We start from the raw sequence: 21,617 nt of genomic DNA on the forward strand, positions 1-21,617 counted from the left end.
TGGGAACAATGAAGGGTAAACGATTATTCAAAATAGCCCCCTCATGTAGTGAAGAAGGATGTTAAATGACATGTCCGGCCACCTATGATCACAGCCTCCCTGCACTTCTAGCCTTCAAGATGCTTCCTGCCACTTTAAAAAGAAAATAAGAGGCACAGACACTGTTGCTAAGAAGATGGATGCCTATTAATATGATAGTCATAAACTGTAATTATTTCTAGAAGGAATCTTCATTCTGAAAATTACCTTTAAAAAATGATGGAAGTATCCAGAAGAAAATCCCAGTACCCATGAATGGCTCAGTTAGACTCTTAAACACACACACACACACACACACACACACACACAGAGAGAGAGAGAGAGAGAGAGAGAGAGAGAGAGAGAGAGATACTATAAAATTCATATGTAGATACATCAAACTATGTTGATAGATAATGTTTCCACTGACAGAATGATGCTTTACACCACTCCCCTGTTGTTCTTTATGTGGCTCATTTGAAAGCTTTTTAAAAAGAGGTGAGAGAAATAGTCTTTGATTTTATGATAATATATATGTTTGGAAAATATGTTTTTAAATTAAAATCAACAAATGGTTTTTAATCAAGCATTAGTGAAACTGGCCTTATGTCTTGGATTATACCCGATGCCAGAACCTCCTGCAGGCCTCCCACCACACCAATGTTATTAGACAACAGAGGGCAGTCCTCTATTCTACCCTGGCTGTCTGGAGAGCATTGCCATCATGAAATCACAGGATCTGAACTAGAAAGCTCATGACAGAAGCCATACATATGAAGAGATAGGACCATAGAAGGTTGTGAAAATCAAGAGGCAAGTATCATTGAGGGCATTGGAAAACTTGCCTTCTAATTTGGTTCGTTTATCATTGCTATAATAAAATACCTGAGGTTAAATAGTTATAAAGAAAAAATGTTTATTTGACTTATAGCTTGGGAAGCTGAATATATAATATGAGGTAGCTGTCCTTTTGGAGCTTTTGCTAGGTTATCTTGTAGTGATGGTGTCTTGGAAGGCACATGTATGCGGAGGTCATATCTTGAGACACGAGTCCAAAATCAATTTAAGGGCCAGATTCTATCTTTACAATAAGTCATTCACATAGTGAACTACCAGGTCCCCGAAGAACTACCTTAATTCCTTTTAAGGGCAGTGTCTCCAGTGACCCAACAATCTGCATTAGTGTCCACCTCTTGGAAGTTCCATTACCTCGCCACGAATAACACTAGTACCCTGAACATCAACACTGAAACACATAAATCCTTGGGGACCAATCACATTCAAACCACAGCACGACCCTACCTATCTCTGTGTGCTTGTATGTGCATACATATAGAGGAATACACATCAAAACACAAAGAAATGGGTATGTGCATACACAGAAGATATACACTTCAAATGTCAAATTATCATATCACTGTGATAAGATGCAACATCCCTACTAGCATTAACAAGACTTAGGGAAAACTTTGACAACTCTCACCAGGTCCAGACAAAAAAGGGAGGCTGGTTAATTCCATTGACTTCACAAATTTAAGTTGAACAGTTGAAATTAATTTTCATAAACTACATGATTTCACACTACACACTGTCCAGTTTCAGGGAAGAGTCCTACACTTGGCATCATTACCGAGACCAGGCTTTGGTCCCCCTCAAGTGACTCAACCCCACTCCCTTGGCATCCATGGGTTTACTCTCTTGTGTTGTTTTTACTCTTCACTTAGGAGTCCAGAATGATGTAGCTGTGCTCTCCTAGACCCAAATGGTGGGAATGAATGTCTCCTGTTTAGGAAAATAAGGAATCCTGGACATGATCCAACCAATCTCAGTGTGAAGTCATACTGAATTAGGTACAGGTCTGCAACTGAAAATTATTTGAGTTTCTGCATGAGCTTTTGTAGCTCTTCCAGACAACATAAAATTATTCCTGAGCAAGAATCACTTTCTTTTCCTAAACAATCAGGTCTTTGGGACTCATATATGAACACTGAGAAGAAAGAAACTATGACAGAAGTAGGGCTGACTGCTTTGCTGAGAGAACCTGATGAGAGCTACATGTGGACAATATCCTCCAGAGCCCTGATGGCAAAGATGGAAAAGGCTGTAGAGGGGGACTACTGTTTCCCTTTGCAGCTCAGAACCAACTACCACCCTGTCACCTCAAAAACTGTAAACAATGTCAACCCCCCCCCCAGAAAACCATGAAGCAAGTAACACCATAAGCACATGGCTTCCTAATCAGGGGATATCAAACAGGAGAAGGATGTAAAATGTGACTGAGATTCATGCTATTCATCATTGTCTAAGTCTACCTAGTAGATAGTGGGTGTTTATGATCCATTTTACCCAATAAATATTTTTTACATACTTAAAAAAATAACATGAAAATTGATCATTGGATTTATTTAACAAAACACTAGAGAATTTTTAAGCCATGTGGATTTGGCAATAGCCTAGCACACGAATTGCTTTTTCTCACATATATTTTACTGCAGAATTTTTTAATGATCAACATCTCTAAATGTCAACAACAATGTCCACAATAGTTTTCACTGTAAATATGATATCCAATTTTTGTAGGGTAGTATAATTAAGTAATAAATTTTTTAATGAACTTTGAACCTCTTCATTTTGTTGTTAAAGAAACGTGAGATCCAGTGACATCAAGTGACTTGAAACTGGCCAACAACTAGTTAATGTCAGAGTTGAGGCTAAGCCCCACAAGCCCCAACTTGGTGCACAGGGCCCTTTCTTCTTATCCAAACCCACAAGCACGAAGGGAGAGCTTTCAAATTGGGGTATGCACACCGCTGCAGGCAATGGCAAGACGCCAGGGAGGTGAAGCCACAGGATAAACACAGGGTGTTTTGCTTCAGAGTAAATATTACTCAAAGATTTGAGGAGCGTTAGGAGAACTTTATTTTTATTAAAACAAGATTGATTATAAAGGAGGCTGCACATTCTAAATGAATATCTGTGAACAAGATTTTATGCTGAAGTGCCTTCATTAGCTTCCATCCCTGACATTCTGTATTTGTTTGCATTATTTTAGATATGTGTGTACGTTAGTAAGCTATTATTATTATTATTATTATTTTATTATTATTGTTTTACTATTTTATTATTATTGCTTTATTTTAGCAAATATCCCTAGCAGGGTGAGCAGAAGACTGTTCCTACCATGTACTAGGATGATACCTAGAGGAAAACAGCTTGAAATCTTAAAAATTCATTTAGAATGGGCAGCCTCCTTTATAATCAAGAAACCTCATTAAGATGTTACAACCAGGATCCAGAAAGATAGCTCATCAAGAAAGGGCTCCACAGATGACTCCCAACTCCAACAAAAGAGAAGCCAGCGTAACTGGTGCCGACATAGCCAGCACACGGCCACTAAAAACTAAAATCCACATTAGAAGAGATGGATCGAAGAAAATACTTGTTTACTCTATGTTGGCCCACGCAGTCAGAGGGAAGTTCTGTTTTCTTGTGTGATTGGAATCTTGGGGAAGCTCAATACTGCCAAGCTCATTCTCCTTCCTAGGTCTGGGTGCGTGATGATGCGTCGGTGTGGAAATGTTAGAGGCACCAAAACCTCAGTGTTTGAAGTAAAACTTTTAATGACGTGCTTTCAAGTCAAAATTGGTGAAAAATAATAATCCATGAGTTAAATGTCAAATTTTATATGAGAATGAAATCGTACGCTTTTCCATTTGAGTGGGGTTGCAGCGAGACTCCTCAGACGACAGCCTCACTCCTCCTACAGCTGTCAAAGGCCTAGGGGATACGTCATTTCTCTAAACGAAGCCTGATGGTGCTCATATGTCCACTCTGGGAAATTATTGCTGGGCAACTCCTTGCTCTGGCCCTCAGACCCCCTCCTGCTCTCATAGCTGACCCCACTGCAGCCATCGTGGCCCACGCATCCAGCTAAAGAAGGAGAGGACACAGGAGGTGTTGTGATGTACCCGTGCAAACGTCATAGAAGTCAGGATTTGGCTCCACATCTTGCCTGAGTTGTGCTGGCCTTTAGCTGAAGGGCGGTGGAAAGGGAATAAGGAGGCCTTGCCAAGCCCAGTGGACTATTGGTGCCCCTCATCACTGTAACTTTCCTTATGTCTACAGACCAGAAGTCCTCCTTGTTGCCCATCTCTCCATGCTCCAGCCTCCGGAAGAGCTCGAAATATGGTCTGCAAAGCAGTCTGCAGGTAAAAGGCGGTACCATATCGACAGCCTAGGAGCAGGGTTAGGGGGTGGATCTACCACAATGCTCTGCTCCCCTATAGGCCATCCCCAGACCTGATAAGGGGAATTTTCAGTGCTAAACTCCACTCAGTCCCTTTAGCTAAGCCTTGGGGTTTGGAGATAGCTACAGAGCCACAGGAAATCCTAACTTGGGCTATGATGCACGGAGGATCAGGAATTGATCACCAAAGATGTAAAATTTTAGTGCAATATTTAATTATTTGGCAATTTTAAAACACTATTTTCTGGGAGTGGGTAATGAAGAAAACTGCTGTGTGTAACCTCACCAGAGCAAGTCTGTACCAATTAATTTGACAACACACACACACACCCTGCTGAAATTGTTCCCAAATTCAACATCATTCCTGAATAACAACAGCTCCCACTCAGTGCAATACAGCAGACCTAAATTTGACCTTCTTACAATGCCCACCGGGGCTCAAACTGTGGCCTTGGGAAAGGTTTTTCCCACCATGTGTCCTTTCCCTCCTCATCCTTTCTCATGAACTTACTTTGCCCTGACCTGACATGTGTCCTTTTCTCTCCTTTGGACTGGCATGACTCACCAGGTCTGCAGAATTACACTTACTTTTCTAATGAAATCCACATTCATTCATTCATAGTTTTCTACTGGACACCTTGCCCTTCATTGTATATTCATCAAGGCCAAAAGCCCAAGCATTTCTCAGCTGGCTGCATCATTCTTCCAGGCACTTTTCTCCTCATCAAGTAAGCCATCGTAATGTTGTCATCAGCCTAGCATCATTGCTGCCATTGCCATTGCCTGAGCCTTCCTGTGCCCTAATTATCTGCCTTTGCCTAGATTCTCTGTCCATCTGATTCTCTGGACATCTGATGCTGTCCACTGCTCACTCCTGTTCCCTGCCACCCAGTCATTCCTGATTTCCCAGAGGTGACCTTTCTTCATAACTGTACCTCTCTCTGCACCCTTGGCTATCACACACTTTGCTGGAGGCGTCTTCTGGAAGCTTGTCACATCCTTTCTCCAGTTCAAAGACTCTGTAAGATGCTCAGATCATCCCAGGGTTAAGCCCAAAGCCACATTTCCCATTAGTTAACGAAGCCTATATTGTAAGTACTCAGAAGGGGAGGGCACCAGAGAAGTAGAAACAAGCCTTTGAAACAACTTCACAGGGAACATTGTTTAAAAGCACCAGTGTGGTGTCCTGTAAGGAAGGCGGAAGGAGACCTTCATTAGACTTTCTTACCTGGATTTTACAATGTAGTTAATTTGTATAAATATTTGTATGTGTGGAGTATGTGACATTAAGTTAATTTCAAGTGATGGTTTGCAGGAAATGGGTGGTTTTCAGTTATGCTTATTGAAACACATTAAAGTTTTATTTGGGCACTAAGTGCACACTTCCAAACCCACATTTCAAAGTTAACCCTGGTGATATGATTCCCAAACACCTTTCCTGACTTACTGTCCAATTGTTTTCCTCATGCTGTTCCTCTGTGCGGTGCTGAGCCTTGTGCTGTCTGTCTCTGGTGTCCTCTGACTACTCAGCCCTTTCTTCCATCAAGATTCCCCACTATATATACATATATATATATATATATATATATATATATATATATATATATATCCAAGTCCATTTAAATGAAAACAAACATTTATACACAATATTTGGGAATTTGGGCATTGTTCTTTCCAAACTACTTCCTGCTGGTAAGGGGCGCTGTCATGGGGGATTCGAAGAAGATTCAGAAATCCTGGCTGTAGTCTGCAAGGCTGCTTTGTCCAGCTGTTTTGAATGTAGGATCACCTGGTACTCTGTTTCAGGTGGTCTGGCTTGATCAAACCACATTAGTCTGGAAGGAATCCACATCTTTTCATTTTCTGTGGAAACAAAAATAGAAATCCTTTTCCCCAGTAACTTGTCCTTCAACTTAAATTTTGGAGTCAAAGCATTTTTTTTTAATTTATTATTTTACATGTCGATCCCAGTTCCCTCTCCCTCCCTCCCTCCCTTTCTCCCTCTCTCCTTCCCTTTTACACTCTCTGCCCTCTCACATGCACTCTAACCACACTCCCCTCCCATCCCCCCCACCCCAATTCCATATGTAGGGGAATGCCATCCAGTTGGGATCATGTAGGTCTGACAGGTCATGTGAAGTAGGGACTAGGGCTTCTCTCCTGTCTCTGGATTAAGGCAGTTATCCCTCCATAGGGGATGTGTTCGCAAAGTCCTTTTGTACACCAGGGATACATCCTGGCTCCAGTGTCTGAGGTCCCTTAGACTGCTCAGTCCTTCTGGCTGAGACCCATATTCAGGGGGGCCTGAGTCAGTCCCATGCTGGCTTCCCAGCTATCAGTCTGATCCCCACTCTTTTCTTGCCACTACTTAAGCCCAGACTCTTGGTCCTGCCCTGAAACCCCATCACCCAGAGGAACAGGAATTCCTCTGTCCTTGCCACATGTCTCCCCTTTCTTATAGTCCTTAACATTTGCCACCTTCTTGTCTTGATGGGTGTCCCCTACTTAAAGATCCACTCACAGACACAGACATCTTAGGACATAATCCCTAGCTTTACCAGGTAAAATGCAGACAAGTCAGTTTCAGTGGGAGGCTGGGTGATTGTGTGTGGATCTACTATTTTAAAAATGTTTCATAGTGTGCCTGCCATGTCTGTCCTGTCACAGAAAATGACATAGAAATTCCTCCAAAAAAAAAAAAAAAAAAGGAAGCAGAATCACTATACTGTTTCTACATCTTTAAGTGACATGAAAGGGAGAGCTTGCATGGTCTTTGTACACCCACAGTTATAGTGGTCTTAAGGGCAATAGCTGAAAGGTGGATCAAGCTACTCATCTATCTGTAAGTGTACGATACAATAAAATGTCACTGAGCTTTACAATGCAAATGTCTGATACAAACTACCACAGAAAACTTAGACATTCTGCTGACTGAAATGAACTAGCCACCTGTGACCAAGGGCTTAACTCAAGGTGTATGGAAGGTAGAGTCTCATAGAAGGGGGAAGCAGAGCCTGCCTGCCATGGCTTTGGGTGGGGGGATGGGGGTGGAATGGGGACTTCAGTTACAAACAGAGGGAATGTTCTGGAAGAAGGCAGTGCTGTGGGTTATACAGCAGTGTGAATGCAACTCCTTGAGGATATCCCTGAACCTATAGATCTTGAAATCTGAAATGGCAAGAGTGGTGAAATGTGTGTTTCATCACAATGCCAAATCATCAGGGAAGGATGTTGGAAGGCCTCTTAATGAAGGGCCATGTGCACCGCTGGAGACATTCTAAAGGGATCGCTACCTACCTAGGCTTAATGAAACCTGAAACTTCACAGCACACCTCGGTGATACTTTGATATTCAAACTTTGCACTGGAGTCATATAAAACTACTGGATGAGAAGAAGCATGCCATGATAAAAAAAATTATATAAATGATTAATTGTGCCAGATTTATAATATGATATCTTCAAGTTTCCTATTCATCTCTTTATTTTCTAAAATTTTGAAAACCTTAAGTATTTCTGCTGTAGCTAAACTTTTAAAAATGCATACTACTTTCTGGTTATCAAGTCAATGCATATTTATTATAAAATATTTAAACACTTCAAAATGTATTGCCTTGAACTAGGCACTATAGCATTGCCAATAGCCCCAGCTCGTCAAAGAAGCTGAGACGAATCACTTTCACCCAAGAGTTCAAGACCAGCCTGTGTAACATAGCAAGACCCTATCTTAATACACACACATTTATTTTATATATAGTATATATACTTCCTTAAATAACATATATTCTAGAAAGTAAAACTTAATGATCACATAAGGCTTTTGTTTTCAGTTTGGAATATGTACATTGTATATGCATTTAAATTATATTTTTAAGAAAATAGACTTACACAAATTATATCAGTAATATCTTTTTATTTTAAAATGTATATGTACATAGCCATCTCTGTAGTGATATGTTATTTATGATTTATTAAAACTTTCCCGAGGATACAGAAAGCAAAGTCAGCCACAAGCCATAGAAGCCAGGCACACACCTTTAATTCCAGAAGCCAGAAACTAGAAGGTGGTGGTACATACCTTTAATCCTAGGACTCAGGATTAAGAGGTAGATGTGTCCCTGTGAGTCCAAGGCCACCCAGATCTACACAAGATTGATCCAGAAGAGAAACAATTCACACAAAGATGATCTCATCACCTGGGATCACATGCCTTCGAACCCAGCATTAGGAAAGAATATAAAACAGGATCAAGGTCTCAGAATCAGGCAAGATTTAATAAATCATAAAGAATATATGACTACAATTCCTCTTTTTGTCTAATATAAAAAGAAAAGCTACTATAAATCATAAATAATATATCACTACATATCTCTTATCAGTCTCCAGAGAAACATAACCACTACAGTGCATAAGCATATAGGCAGAGGTTTACTAGGAGGGATTGGCTCACCTGGGTGGACCTCTCAGAACTGCTACCTGCAAGCTGGAGGTTTGAGGAAGGCCATGGGAAGTCCAGTGGCTAATGACGGGGAGTGATGGAGAGGAACACAGGTGTCCAGATTGACAAGTGAAAATGAATGTGCATAGCTCTGCCTTTCTGCTTGATTTTCAGCACTCAGTGGACTGGGCGATGACCACATCACTGAGTATGAGCTTCTTTGTTCAGACTGCCAGTTCAAAAGCCATTCACTTCTGGAGAAGCACCAACTTTCACAGATAATGCTGTACCAACTATCTGGGCATCCCTTAACACAGTCAATGTGTAAAACTGACCATCATACCCTTATCTATATGTTTAAACTACTGAAAATTGTTCCCCTGCAAGGTTAACACCTTAATCTATATTCCATTTATTGGGAATATTTCATAGCCACAGAGAAGTGTTTTGAAATTCACAATAATACATTTCTTTGTGCAAACTTAACCGTTCCTGCATAATGGTGGCTAGGTGAAGTTAAAAGCATAACTTTATATCTTTAAAATTATAAATTTTAAATATTATAGTGTTAACAAAATAAAACTTTAATTCTACTTAAGTCAGTTTGCAGTATTGAGATTGACTGTGCATACTAAGAGTTTAGATGTTTGAACTGAAATACCCAGGTGAGACCATCTAAGCCTAACCCAATGAGTTTTTCCAAGATTTGGTTTGTGAAAGTGTAAAATATAATCCAGCAGTTGGAAGACCTGAGTCCAAGCCTGTATATTCTCCAAGCCCCCAAACTTCAGCTTGTTTGACAAAAATCAAGGGAAGCAAGGAACTGTCAGTTTTCAGTCACCTCCTACACTGGGATATTTAGCTTTCTCAGGTCTCTAAGAATTTGTGCATCTCACTCACTCTAACATCTTAAAGTGTGCTATTACATGGTAAATCCATTCTCAAAACCTTACACATTACTTTCTGACACTGCAAATCCCCACAGAAAATCTTAGATGGTTTTGATTCTAATAATTACAATGTTTGTGGGCCCCAGTGACCCCTTCACTTCTGTTGAGTCTTGTTAGCTCCACTCTTGAATGGCCAGGTTTCCATTTTGCTCTCAATCAAGAGGCCTACATATATTTATTTGGTAATTATTAAAGAAAAAGCAAAGGGCTTTATAGCTGCTGCTGTATCTGTACTTTTAAATAAAGCCTGTGGCAATAAAATGAAAAAAAAATGTATTAATTTACTCAAAGAAAAGTGACATTTCTCCATTTATTTGGTACTTTGTTAAGAAATTACTGGTGCCAAACATACTGAAAGAACATCCCTAAAAGTATATGTTGCATTCTACTCCTTTTACCTCCATCCTGGCTCTACTTATTTTCTATGAGTATAGAACCCAGTCAAACACTAATTCTTCATTTATGAAGGAAAATTTAAGAATAATTGTTAAAGAACCAAAATACCCTACCTTACAGAGATGTAACAACTTAATCATGGTGTGTATACATACATATGTGTATTTTTTAAGCTTTCTGCTTAAAGTTATTTACACATCTGTGCCTAGGGTAAAAAATAATGAGATTCAACCACAAAGATGAGTAAATAATATATAATTGTAGTGTTGGAATTTATCAATTTAGAGTAGTTGCCTCCATATTTGCCTTTCTTTTGATCTTCTCATAGACATATTGTTATTGACTGCAAATGTCTCAGTATTTTTGCTCATTGGAATGTGGTTTGACAGATTAATTATATGTTATCAGGCAGTTGAAGATCAGCTAAAGATATGTGGCCACAAGAGGGATGCTGATGTCTTCGAGCTGTTCCTCTCTAAAAAGTAAGTTTGCTTTTTGGAAAGACACAGAGGAATATCATTTTATGATCTTTTATAATGGCAAATGTTTTTTTTTTCATTACCCCTTCTTCAAGGACTGGGTAGGTGACCACAGAGTAACTATTAATAGGCGTATACCACTTATACACAAGAGACAAGACTTTGAAAAGGCTGAAAAACAGAGGTTATTGAGACAAGCTGACTCAGGATAATCTTGGGATGTTATATAACTTTCCTGCTAGGATTATCACATTTAAAAACTAATAGAACATTAGTTAAATATTAATCTTAGAAAAATGGTGAATATGATTTTTATTATCTTTATGTCCTAGACAATATTTACTTTTCAAAAGCTGCAAATATTAACTTGATAATATTTTACTTAATTAAGCAATCCTACTCTTGTATAAGATGGTTATGACACATAGGAGAGGTAGAAATTAAAGAGATATCTGATACACAGTAAGCACTCACTTATCATTAGTACAATTAATATCATTACTATTGTTATGAATAATGGGCTATTCTCATATTATAAAAAACATTTTGTAATATAACCCCAAAAACCACTTTTATTAATTTTGTTAGTAAAGAAAAAACTCTTCTTTTATAGCAAAGAGGTGTTCTATAGAACACAATAATCCCAGTGTCTGCAGCAGACCCCAGATACAAGAGGGAGAGGAAGTGATGCATATGGTTGGACTGAGACCACATTGTATTCCCACTGGCCGATAAGTGACATCCTGCATGGTCACTGTTTGCATTTTAATAGCAATGACACTGCTCCGATTTATTTGCATCCCACAAAATTCATATTAGAAACTAAATCTTAATGCAGCAGTGTTGAGAAGCAAGACCATTGAGAGGTGATAGGGCCATGAGTGCTCTGCATTTCATTCATGGATTAATGGTGTTGTCACCAAATCAGGCTCATTGTTTCAGGAGTGAGTTCATGATCACAGTGAGTTTGCTTCCCTGCTCACATACATCATCACATGCCATAATGTAGCAAGAAGGCCACTCCAACAATGCAATACTACGGATCATAAGAATGGTAGACAAAAAGAATAGCTATAAACACTAGAAAAGTAAAAAACATTGATTAGTAGTTTTCTTATATGAAGGACAACAGAGTTGGGAAAAAAATATTTCACAGTCTACATGCATAAACTAGGTGACCTAGGTACTTTGCTTAAGTCTCAGTTGCCTTTGGAACAAGAGTGTCTTATTAACTTCTCTTGCAAGTTGTAGCATCGTTAGTAGTAGATTTACATCTCATGGTCTTGATTGGCGTCATCTTAAAATATAACAACTTTTTATTGATCTATGACAAGCTTGTATGCAGAATAACGTTCCCAATTTTAAAGTGCTTTTTTAAAAATGAATCACTTTGTTACATTCTGTAATAGCCAGATTTTCAGCATTGATATTATTACTCTAAGAAAAACTGTAAGAATGGCTGGACTCATTGATACTGTACTAATAGATTAAAATTATGTGCAATTCCCAAAATGAGGCTCAAGATCTTTAGACTTCTAACTTGAGGTTGTTTTTATTACCTCATGAGAGGATGGAAGTTAACACTCTACCATCCCTGACTGTTAGTCATACTGCATTGTGTTCTAAGGACTCCTTCTTAGAAAAAAAAAAAAAAAAAAAGATACTGACTATAAAGAGAGAGGATGCCTTAGTGTTGTACACGACTCCACTGAACTTTGCTTTGGAGATAGCGAGCGGTATTTATTGTTGTGTTAGGGAAATTGTGTGTGAGAGGGTACATAAATCTAAAGATGATAGAGAAAAACATAAATGCGAGAAAGAGCAGTTGCTCTTTGGAGGGGGGGGGAGTTAATCAATGTAAGAAGAATGAGATATTTTGTAATCCCAAATTAGATAGGGCTCACCCACTGAAGGCAGTGTTGTTATGTGGAGCAAGATTTTCATGTGAAGCCAGAGTTGGGCCCTTCATGTTAGCTTTGTATTAGAACATTTGCACTTTTACAATAGAGACCTAGCAAACCTTAAACAAAAAGCAGAACTTAGTTTTACCACAAGTCGAACAAACTGACATCATTTACCTTCTGATGTAACAAACAATTTCCACTAATGTCATTAAGAAGTGGCATATCTGGAATATAACTGTTAGGAAACTCTAAGACAAATCAAGAATTGTGGGGCATTCCTCTGGCCAGTAGTCTAGGACTTTTCAAAATGTAAATATGTTAATGGCAAATGTAAACATAAAATGACTTCAATTATGTCTAATGGGAAATGTCATTCTGTAAATATGTTTCTAGTATTGGTTAATGAGTAAAGCACTGTTGGCCAATAGGAAAGCAAGATAGGCGGGACTAGGAGACTAGGAGGAGAGAGGAAGAAGTAGGGAGGAGTCAACAACATGTATGGACTTGAGAGAACAGAGGTCCGGGCCCTCTCTCAGGTAAGATAAGACCACATGGAAATACTTCGACTGATAGAAATGTGTTAATATTTAAGACAGAGCTAGCCAATAAGAAATACTAGTAACAGGCTAACAGCATTATATCTATATAGCATCTCTGTGTGTTATTTGGGGCAGGTGTGGTGGTGGGACCAGACCGGTGGGAAAAAACCTACTCTTAACATATATCAACTGAATATAACATGTAAATATAATGATATAAGAATAAACAAACTATAAAGGTAGTATAGAAATGTAGGTGAGTAGGTGATGTGAATAATTTATTTGCTGCTTTACTTGGCTGAATTAAATTTAATCTCCTTAGGTCTGATAGTGGTATTATGATTTGCAGAAAAATATTTTAATTTAGAAGCTATGAATACTGAGCTATTTAGTAATAAGAGCCCTACAATAATAAGCCTTATTTTCAGATGACTCCAATAAAATCAATCTCTCTCTCTCTCTCTCTCACACACACACACACACACACACACACACAGAGTAGGGTGAGGAAAATGTAGTAATATGTTAGTTTTTAAAGGTTATGGTGAAGTAGATGGCTTAGTGATTAAGAGTGCATACTATTGCAAAAGGCCTAAATTCAATTTTCGGCACCCATATCACACAGTTCACAACAAATAAAATAAGTCATGATACAATTGAGAAATAAAGCCCCAAAAACCTTGAGCTGAAACCACATAGAACTAGCTTTCATGGTACAAGAAGGCACCTTGCATGATTTCAAAGGAGGGAAACAACCAACAGTCCTACCCAGTTACGATGCCTATGGACTATGCAAGGACCAACATTGAATGACAACCCTAAGGGCACAGTAGTGGCATGTATACCTTGGTGGTAATCACAGCTCTCTAATTGGACTTAATATACACTCAACAAATGGGAAATTGTGCCTGGTACTGGAAAGCTAGCTAATGAAGTCATGGTTATTAGAGGAGAATTGACTAAATCATCATAATCTCTCACAACAATCTATAAACTTTGTTTCTGGACCCACAGATAAATGGAGTCTTCACCCTTTATCAGGGAAACTTCTCTTTGCAATTGATGGAGACCACAACCAATTAAAATTCATCATTGTGGAGCCTGATCCCAAAGGACACATGTACAAAACATTCCCCACACCAAAGGCTCAGGGAATATGGTGGAAGAGGTGGGCGGATTGTAATAGTGAATCAGGAAGTTTTCTGTGAGAGTGTGTCTCTTAGTAACAGTGAGTGAGTGTGTGTGTGTGTGTGTGTGTGTGTGTGTGTGTGTGTGTATCATGTGTGTAATGACATATATTGAAAGAGACTATGAATTTGAAAGAGAGCAGAGAGGGGTATTTAACAGGAATTGGAGAAAGAGAAGGAAGGGAGAAATATCACAATTTCAAAATAAAAGTCTTAAAAATAATAATGAAAATCTGTAATTGTCTATTTTACCCCCCATACTTTTCTTAGATTAAAATATTTCTATACAAAAAGCAGTAAGAAAAGTCTATTTAATTTAGAAGTATTACATGCTTTAAAATTTTTATCAGGCACAACGGTTCACATCTTCAGTCTCACCTATTCAGAAGGCTAAGGCAGGAGGAAAGCCAGCATGGTCTGCACAGGAAGACTGCCTCATAAAAATCAGGAAAAATTTAGTTCTTTGGAGTTTCAGGACAAACAATGAGCATGAGCATCTGGGAGCTGCACACACCTGTAACCCCAGCACTTGGAAGGTCAAGGAAAGAGGACTGAGAGTTTGAGTCCCGCTTGGGCTACATAATGGATACTGTGACTCAAAAATGGTTGTAAAGTTTAAAACAAAGTTGAGAGATGTTGCTATGAATGCTATGAATGCTATGTACATATATGTGTTATGTATACTATATTATATACTATAAATTATATAATATAATATAATATGTATGTAATATTATATATATACATATAACACAGTACTATTTTAATACTAAGTGTTTATGTAAGTGCCCTCCATACTCTGTATTCTGCAAGATTTGAAAGAGGAACACCGCATGGATGCATAAGGGCTTCTTATCCACAATTTCTACTCTAAGAGCTCAAGAGAGATATGAAAAATCCAAAGGGTCACCTCTCCTGAGATGCTACCCTTTGTAAAAAGCTTGCCTGCCCAGTCTACATCTGTTGTGTAAGCACCTAAGCCACCAACACAAAAAGGGTGGGTAATGTAGTGACCAGGAGATCAGTGAGCAATAAAGCCTCTCCTCAGCACCTTTCTCCAGGTGTCCTACCGTGTTCATCTCCTAGATCGTGTCTGGTCACAACAGAACCAATGTCTAGTATCCGCTTCATTTTTTCTCCCTTCCCAATCCCCAGTAAAATGTTCTGAAATGAACTGCAATAATGAGATATAAATTTCAACTGATGAACGTTATTGGCAACACAAGATTAACTGAAATAATGGAATTTTTGAAGCTAAGTGTGCCAATGATTCTGAGGGGATAGAGAAGTCTTGCCAGTTTCTCCCAAACCACACTAGCTGTATGGCCAGCTTTACCCATGAGCAAATGAATTGTTGCTAATATTCATGTTTTTTTTCTTTCCAGGGAACTGACAGAGGTTATTGATCTTTCTAGATTTAAAAAATTAAAATATTTATGGCTCCATCATAATAAGGTAATGTTCCATTTTATATTTCTTCATTGCATGCTTTAATGGAGCTAATATTTAGAATATTAAGTATTATTTGTAAAACTTAACCTCAAATAAGAAGCACCCAAACATACATATGTATATGTATGGTACAGATATCCAAGACCAATCTGACATATGTACATCTGGTATACTGAATAAAAAAATGTGTGAGATTCTATCAGACCACAGTTCTATTTATACCTCCCAAGTTTTGTGGAAGAAAGTTTGGAGAGACACATTACTCCTTTCCTAGTAATATAAAATCTTACCATCCATGTGGTCAATGTTGTAGACCAACCTCATGAATGAAAATATTTTTCACATATTGCTCTTCCTTTAGAAATGAAATATAGACAGGCAAGTGTATTTCCACGCACATATGCATATGCACTGGCATGGAAACACACACACACATATACCCTGTCTTGATGAGATGGAATTTATATCTCATTATTGAGGAATTTATTGTAATCTCATTTCAAAATATTTTGCTGGGAATTGGCATGACCATAGGTGGGTCATCTGTTTTCTTTGTTAACTAGGGAGATACAGTTGGCCATTTTCTTTCCTCCTCACCTCCACTATGGTGTTCCCCAGGTTCGGTCTTTACTCATCTCTTCAGTTAGGTTTGGTGTGCACTGGGGTGGCGTGGAAGGTGAGGAAAGGCAAGGGAGAAACAGTGCTTGGTTTTGTACCCACTAGAACTATCAGGGATTTCCAGGGTGTCTGGACTCTGTGGTTGATCTGGAAACTTCCCTGCTTGGTCTCTTGTGACATCTTCCATCCACTGTGACCCTTGATGTCTCCTGTGGCCAGCCCCTGGTGCTAATAAGGTGATGGGAGCATTAGGAGGTGGGGCCTCATGTCATTGAGGGTCTATTGGAATGGTGGTCCCCTCCTCTATTTGCTTCCTGACTGTCATAACTGATCTCGTTTGCCGCATGTTCCTTCTGCAATGCTCTGCCTCACTATCAGCCTTAATGCAGATACACTAACAACAGATAGAAAACTCTGAAACTCGGAGCCAAAATAAATTCTTGCTCCTTTTAAGCTGATTCTCTCGAGGATTTGGACATGGCAACCAAAAGCTAATCTCCCTCCAAGACTGACTGTCCACTTGCTATTCCTGATGTCACCTTTACCCAAACTCTATTTGTAACAGAGGCCTCTGGACCTTGATGCTGTATACTTTAGTCACCCCTTGTAAAGGGACTCAGATCCACATTGTTTTATTAATATTGCATTTATAAATCTTTATTATTGTATGCTATTGAACAAAATTATGATTTACTATAACATATGCATACATGTATTGATCATATTTGTTCTTAGCTGGGCAGTGGTGATGCACATCTTTAATCCCAGCACTCAGGAGGCAGAGGCAGGTGGATCACTGTGAGTTCCAGGACAGCCTGGTCTACAAAGCTACACAGAGAAACCCTGTCTCAAAAAACAAAACAAAACAAAAAAAGATTATTTGTTTAACTTTTTCAGTTTCTGTATTTTGCATATTGGTTCTCTGTTGAAGAACTGGCAAGGCTTTTCTGCCACTCTAGTCTGCCTTTAGCTTTGTAATTGTGTTTTTCACTTCACAGAGCCTTTCCTGTTTCATGTAATCTGGTTTGTAAATTCTTATCAATATTTCTGGAGCTATTAGAGTCCTATTCAGGAAATCATTACATATGGCTCCATCTTAAAATACATTCTGTATATTTTGGATTTTACATCGAGAACATGCACTCTCATACTCAATTCTGCAGATGCATATGTCTTTGTCTTTAAGTCAAAGGAAAAGGTGTCAGTGAGGCCAGTTGTTATTGAAATGGACTTAGCTTCATCAGGAAGCATCAGACCATATCTCCAACTTTAGGGAACAATTCTCCAGGTCAGAAATCTGCTTCCAAAGCTTCCATTAGGGGCTGTACTTTGAAGTGCTCCCACCCTGCCCTCACAGGAACGACCTCAGTGTGGGGCTCCCAGCTCCTTCCAAGCAAAAGAACAGAATCATCTAATTCAAAGCCAGACAGTAATTACAGGTAACTAGTCAGAAGGTGGCTCTCGCCTTTAGTGTAGCTTCCCGACAGCCTGGCTTTTCTTTAGTATACACTGATAACTCAGTCTGGGCATTTTTAATTCAGATCTCCAAACACCCGCAGTCAAAAGCATGGCAATCTTTTCCCAACAACAAGCCGCCTTTGTGCAGAAGTCCACAGTCACAACACCCAATCTTTAAACAGCTATGTTTATGAAAACCTTTGTTTTGTTTTAAACCAACTGGGTGGAAATGGAAATTGCAATTGCTTTCAGTATTAACTCTAAGCATCAGTCTGTCTCTTAATCTTGAAGTAATTTCTAAGAGGAGAAAAAATAAAAATACCTCCAAGGCTCAGGCAGCTAACGACTGAAATGGAAAGTACACACACCACTTAAGGGTATTAAAATTCAAAACTCTTCTAAACACCCTGCCAGAAATTACCCTGGGTCATAGCACATGACCTCTGAATAAAACAACATGGAAACCATCAGGCACAGCAACAGCAACAGTGACTCATCTTAGTTTGCAGTGTGGCTCCTTATGGCGGTCACTTTTGAAAGGCAGACATGTACAAATGTCATACAATGTCGAAGGGGGGAGACATGGTTAGGGAGTTTGTGGTGTTTCTTGGCTTTCTGTGAGCCGGTAGTGTCCAACCTCCAGCCACCCACTGAATTTCCATACAGTTGGCCTCCAGAGGCATTATGCAGAAAAGGAGGGCTCTCACACCTATCAACTCTTTCTTCTAAAATCGAGGGTGGGGTGGGGTAGGGTTCAGGAAGGGACTGAGACCTTTTCTTGTGTTTTTGTTATGTGTAATGGACTGTGTTCTTTTTAAAACCATCACTTACTTTTCCTTAAAGGGACACATTAATGTAGCTTGTGTATCATTAAAAGGTTAACCTCCTGACACATTTCAGGTGCTCCTGGGATTGGTGAATGAGCTAAGTAAGCTAACATGAATTTTTGTACTGACTGATGATTGACTGGGTATCCATCCATATTGCACAAATGAGGGAGATGTCCCTCAGATTTATTTATGTATGCAATAAGTTTAGTTATATGCAGTCACCATATTTGTAAACACCTGGCCTTTTCCCAGAAAACTATTACAAGAAACCCCCCTTCCTTGAATATAAGAGCTACTAATAAACAAAATGAACTGTACGCGTCCCACATAATTTGTGCTCTTACAATGAATTGTTCTTACCTCAGGGCAACATTAACTATACTTTTGTCCACTTTGTTGACTTATACTTTGCCAAATGTTTAAAACATAAAAAAGAAAATCAACACAAATAACCAACATGAAGTTCACTGCATGGCTGTGAAATCCATGGATATATACCTACTTTTTACCTTTTAAAGAATTTATTTTACATATTTTGCCTACATCTAAGTGAACCACATGCATGCAGTGCCCACAAAGGCCAGAAGAAAGCATCAGACCCTCTGGAACTGGAGTCTCAGAGGTTGTGAACCACCACATAGAAGCTGGGAATCCAATCTGTGTGCTCTGGAAGAGCAGCCAGTGCTAGTAACTACAGAGCCATCTCTCCATACCCATCCCCTTCAAGTTGTGATTTTTAAAGAAAGAACTATAAACTTATTTTTGGAAAGTGCTCCCATAAAATTTTAGTAATTTGCTAATAAGATGGGGTAAGTGCAAATCTTGATTTCTTCAGATATTTCTGAATATTTTCAAGTGCACATTTGCTCTTTTTTAAGTTTATGTCTAAAACCTAGATAAAAATGAATGTACTGTTTTAATTTATTAGGCAGAGACACATTAGAAGTGAATTTAGGAATCTAGGGTAAATACTAGTTTTTAATCTATTTTTCCTCCTATATGTTATATTATTAAAATTCTCTCAAACAAAATGCAACTTTGATTTCTGTAAGATTCTACCCCACTCTCATAAGAATGGTTATCGTTAGGGAAACAAACGATGGCAGCTGCTAATAAGGATGTTGGAACTCATTCATTGCTACTGTAAATTTAACTTGTGTAGCCACCGTAGAAGTTAAGCAATAAATATATATATATATATATATATGCAGAATGGAATTTTACATAGCCATGAAGAAAAATGAAATCATGACATTTGTGGGGAACTGAATGAACTGAAAATCTTATATTAAACCAGATGAGCTAGGTTCAGAAAGACAAATACTACATGCTTTCACTCATGTATAGAATTTGGGTTTGTTTGTTTGTTGTAAGATGTTTTCAGATCACAAAGCTGGAAAGGGAAATCATGGGAAGGAAGGAAGGAAGGAAGAAGGAAGAAGGAAGGAAGGAAGGAAGGAAGGAATGAAGGAAGAGATTGTAAAGGAAGTGGTGAACAGAAAGTAATGGAATACATGTGACAAGAAAGCAGAAGGGGGAACAAAACCAGATAAAGGCAGGGAACCAGCTCAAGAGGGAGAGTAGGGAAGGGGAAAGCAGTGAGGCAGAGGAATAAATGAGAACAAAGTATGTCTTAGGATTTCTAATACGGTGATGATGAAAGCAACTTAGGGAGGAAAGGGTTTGTTCAGCTTACACTTTCACATCACAATTCATCATCAAAGGAAGTCAAGACAGGAACTCAAACAGGGCAGGAACCTAGAGGCAGAAACTGATGGAGAGGCCATGGAGGAGTGCTGCTTATTGGCTTGCCTAGGCCAGGACCATTAGACCAGGGATGGCATCATCCACAACGATCTGAGCCCTACCCTATCAATCACTAATTAAGAAGACTCCTTTCAGCAGGATCTTATAGAAGCATTTTCTCAATTGTGGTTTCTTTTTTTTAGATAATTGTACCCTGTGTCAAGTTGACATAAAACTAGCTAGCACAGTATGATAATACATATTTTGAAGATGACCTGATGAAACTCTTTACTCTTCTTGCTGACTAAAATAAAAAGTTTAAATAATTAAATTTTAAAAAGATTCTTCTCTGACTAATACTTGAAATTCTATTTAAGAAATACCAATATTTCAATATTCAAACATAAATAGCTTGGTTTGCACACAAATACAGTTTCTGAGGTTGTCACTGCATTGTTTAGCCACTGATCTGGAAGTTTTTGTTCTCAGGGTTTCTGAACCATGATGGTACTGACTTTCTGAGCTGTGTAACTCGTGATGGTGAGTGTTGGCCATCTTTAGACATTAAGCAGCATCCATGGCCTCTGCCCACTGGTTTCTAGGATATTCCCTGCCAGGAATTACAACCAAAGCTATTTCCACATCCTCGGTTACTCCTTGGGGGCAGGGGAGGGAAGGAATTGCCCCCATCACTAAGAATCACTCAATATGACAAAAACCAAAATCAAACAAAAATGGCCGGTGGAAACCTAAGTGCAAATAAGCCAAACCTCTGCTCAAATCCAGATGGCTTCTTGTCACTCTAAGCTGAGTTCTCAAGATAACAGAAAAGGCACTGCACAATGAGTCTCTGGCTATTGCTCAGCCCTGGAACTTTGGTCCAACCATTCCAGCCACCATCTTGTCTCTCTATCTAGTCCTGGTTTGTCCCAAGGGCTGGTTCAACAAATACTAGCTACTCTGTCTAGCTACTCTGTCACAGAGCCTTTTCAAGCATCCCTCCTTGGAAGACAACTCTTCCAACAGCACCACCCCCTCTTTTCCATCTCCAGGCCTTTTCCCACAACATTTATCCACTTACTTCATAATGTGTAATTTACTTATTGTGTGTGTGTTTATTTATTCAATCTTCCTCTACTACGACAACAAAGCCAGGGCCTTTTGTCTGGTTTTTTTTTTTTTCTTTTCCTCCTCACTGCCTTGCCAATAGACTTCAGCAGCCTGGCATTCCCAATAATTGGAAAGATGAGTAAATTAAAACCCTAGAATTTTCTCATAAATGCAAAATTCCAATTTTTCAGTGAATCACAAATGACATGTCTTGGCCATCAATTATAAACTTGAAGAAAGTAAATTAG

The 21,617-nt window shown here is 38.9% G+C and overlaps 1 protein-coding gene across 1 annotated transcript in view; it reads left to right on the forward strand.

Annotated features, from left to right (window-relative positions):
• The first annotated feature begins 7,471 nt into the window (after positions 1-7,471).
• Positions 7,472-21,617, forward strand: part of Lrrc72 (leucine rich repeat containing 72) — a 40,775-nt gene continuing 26,629 nt past the window's right edge. Inside the window, exons 1-3 of the mRNA XM_051175128.1 lie at positions 7,472-7,600; positions 10,455-10,528; positions 15,541-15,610. Coding sequence (XP_051031085.1) covers positions 7,472-7,600; positions 10,455-10,528; positions 15,541-15,610 — 273 coding nt within the window. The remainder of the gene's footprint in view (positions 7,601-10,454; positions 10,529-15,540; positions 15,611-21,617) is intronic.

The sequence above is a fragment of the Phodopus roborovskii genome, unplaced genomic scaffold, assembly GCF_943737965.1.
Source record: "Phodopus roborovskii unplaced genomic scaffold, PHOROB, whole genome shotgun sequence".
Lineage (NCBI taxonomy): Eukaryota > Metazoa > Chordata > Mammalia > Rodentia > Cricetidae > Phodopus > Phodopus roborovskii.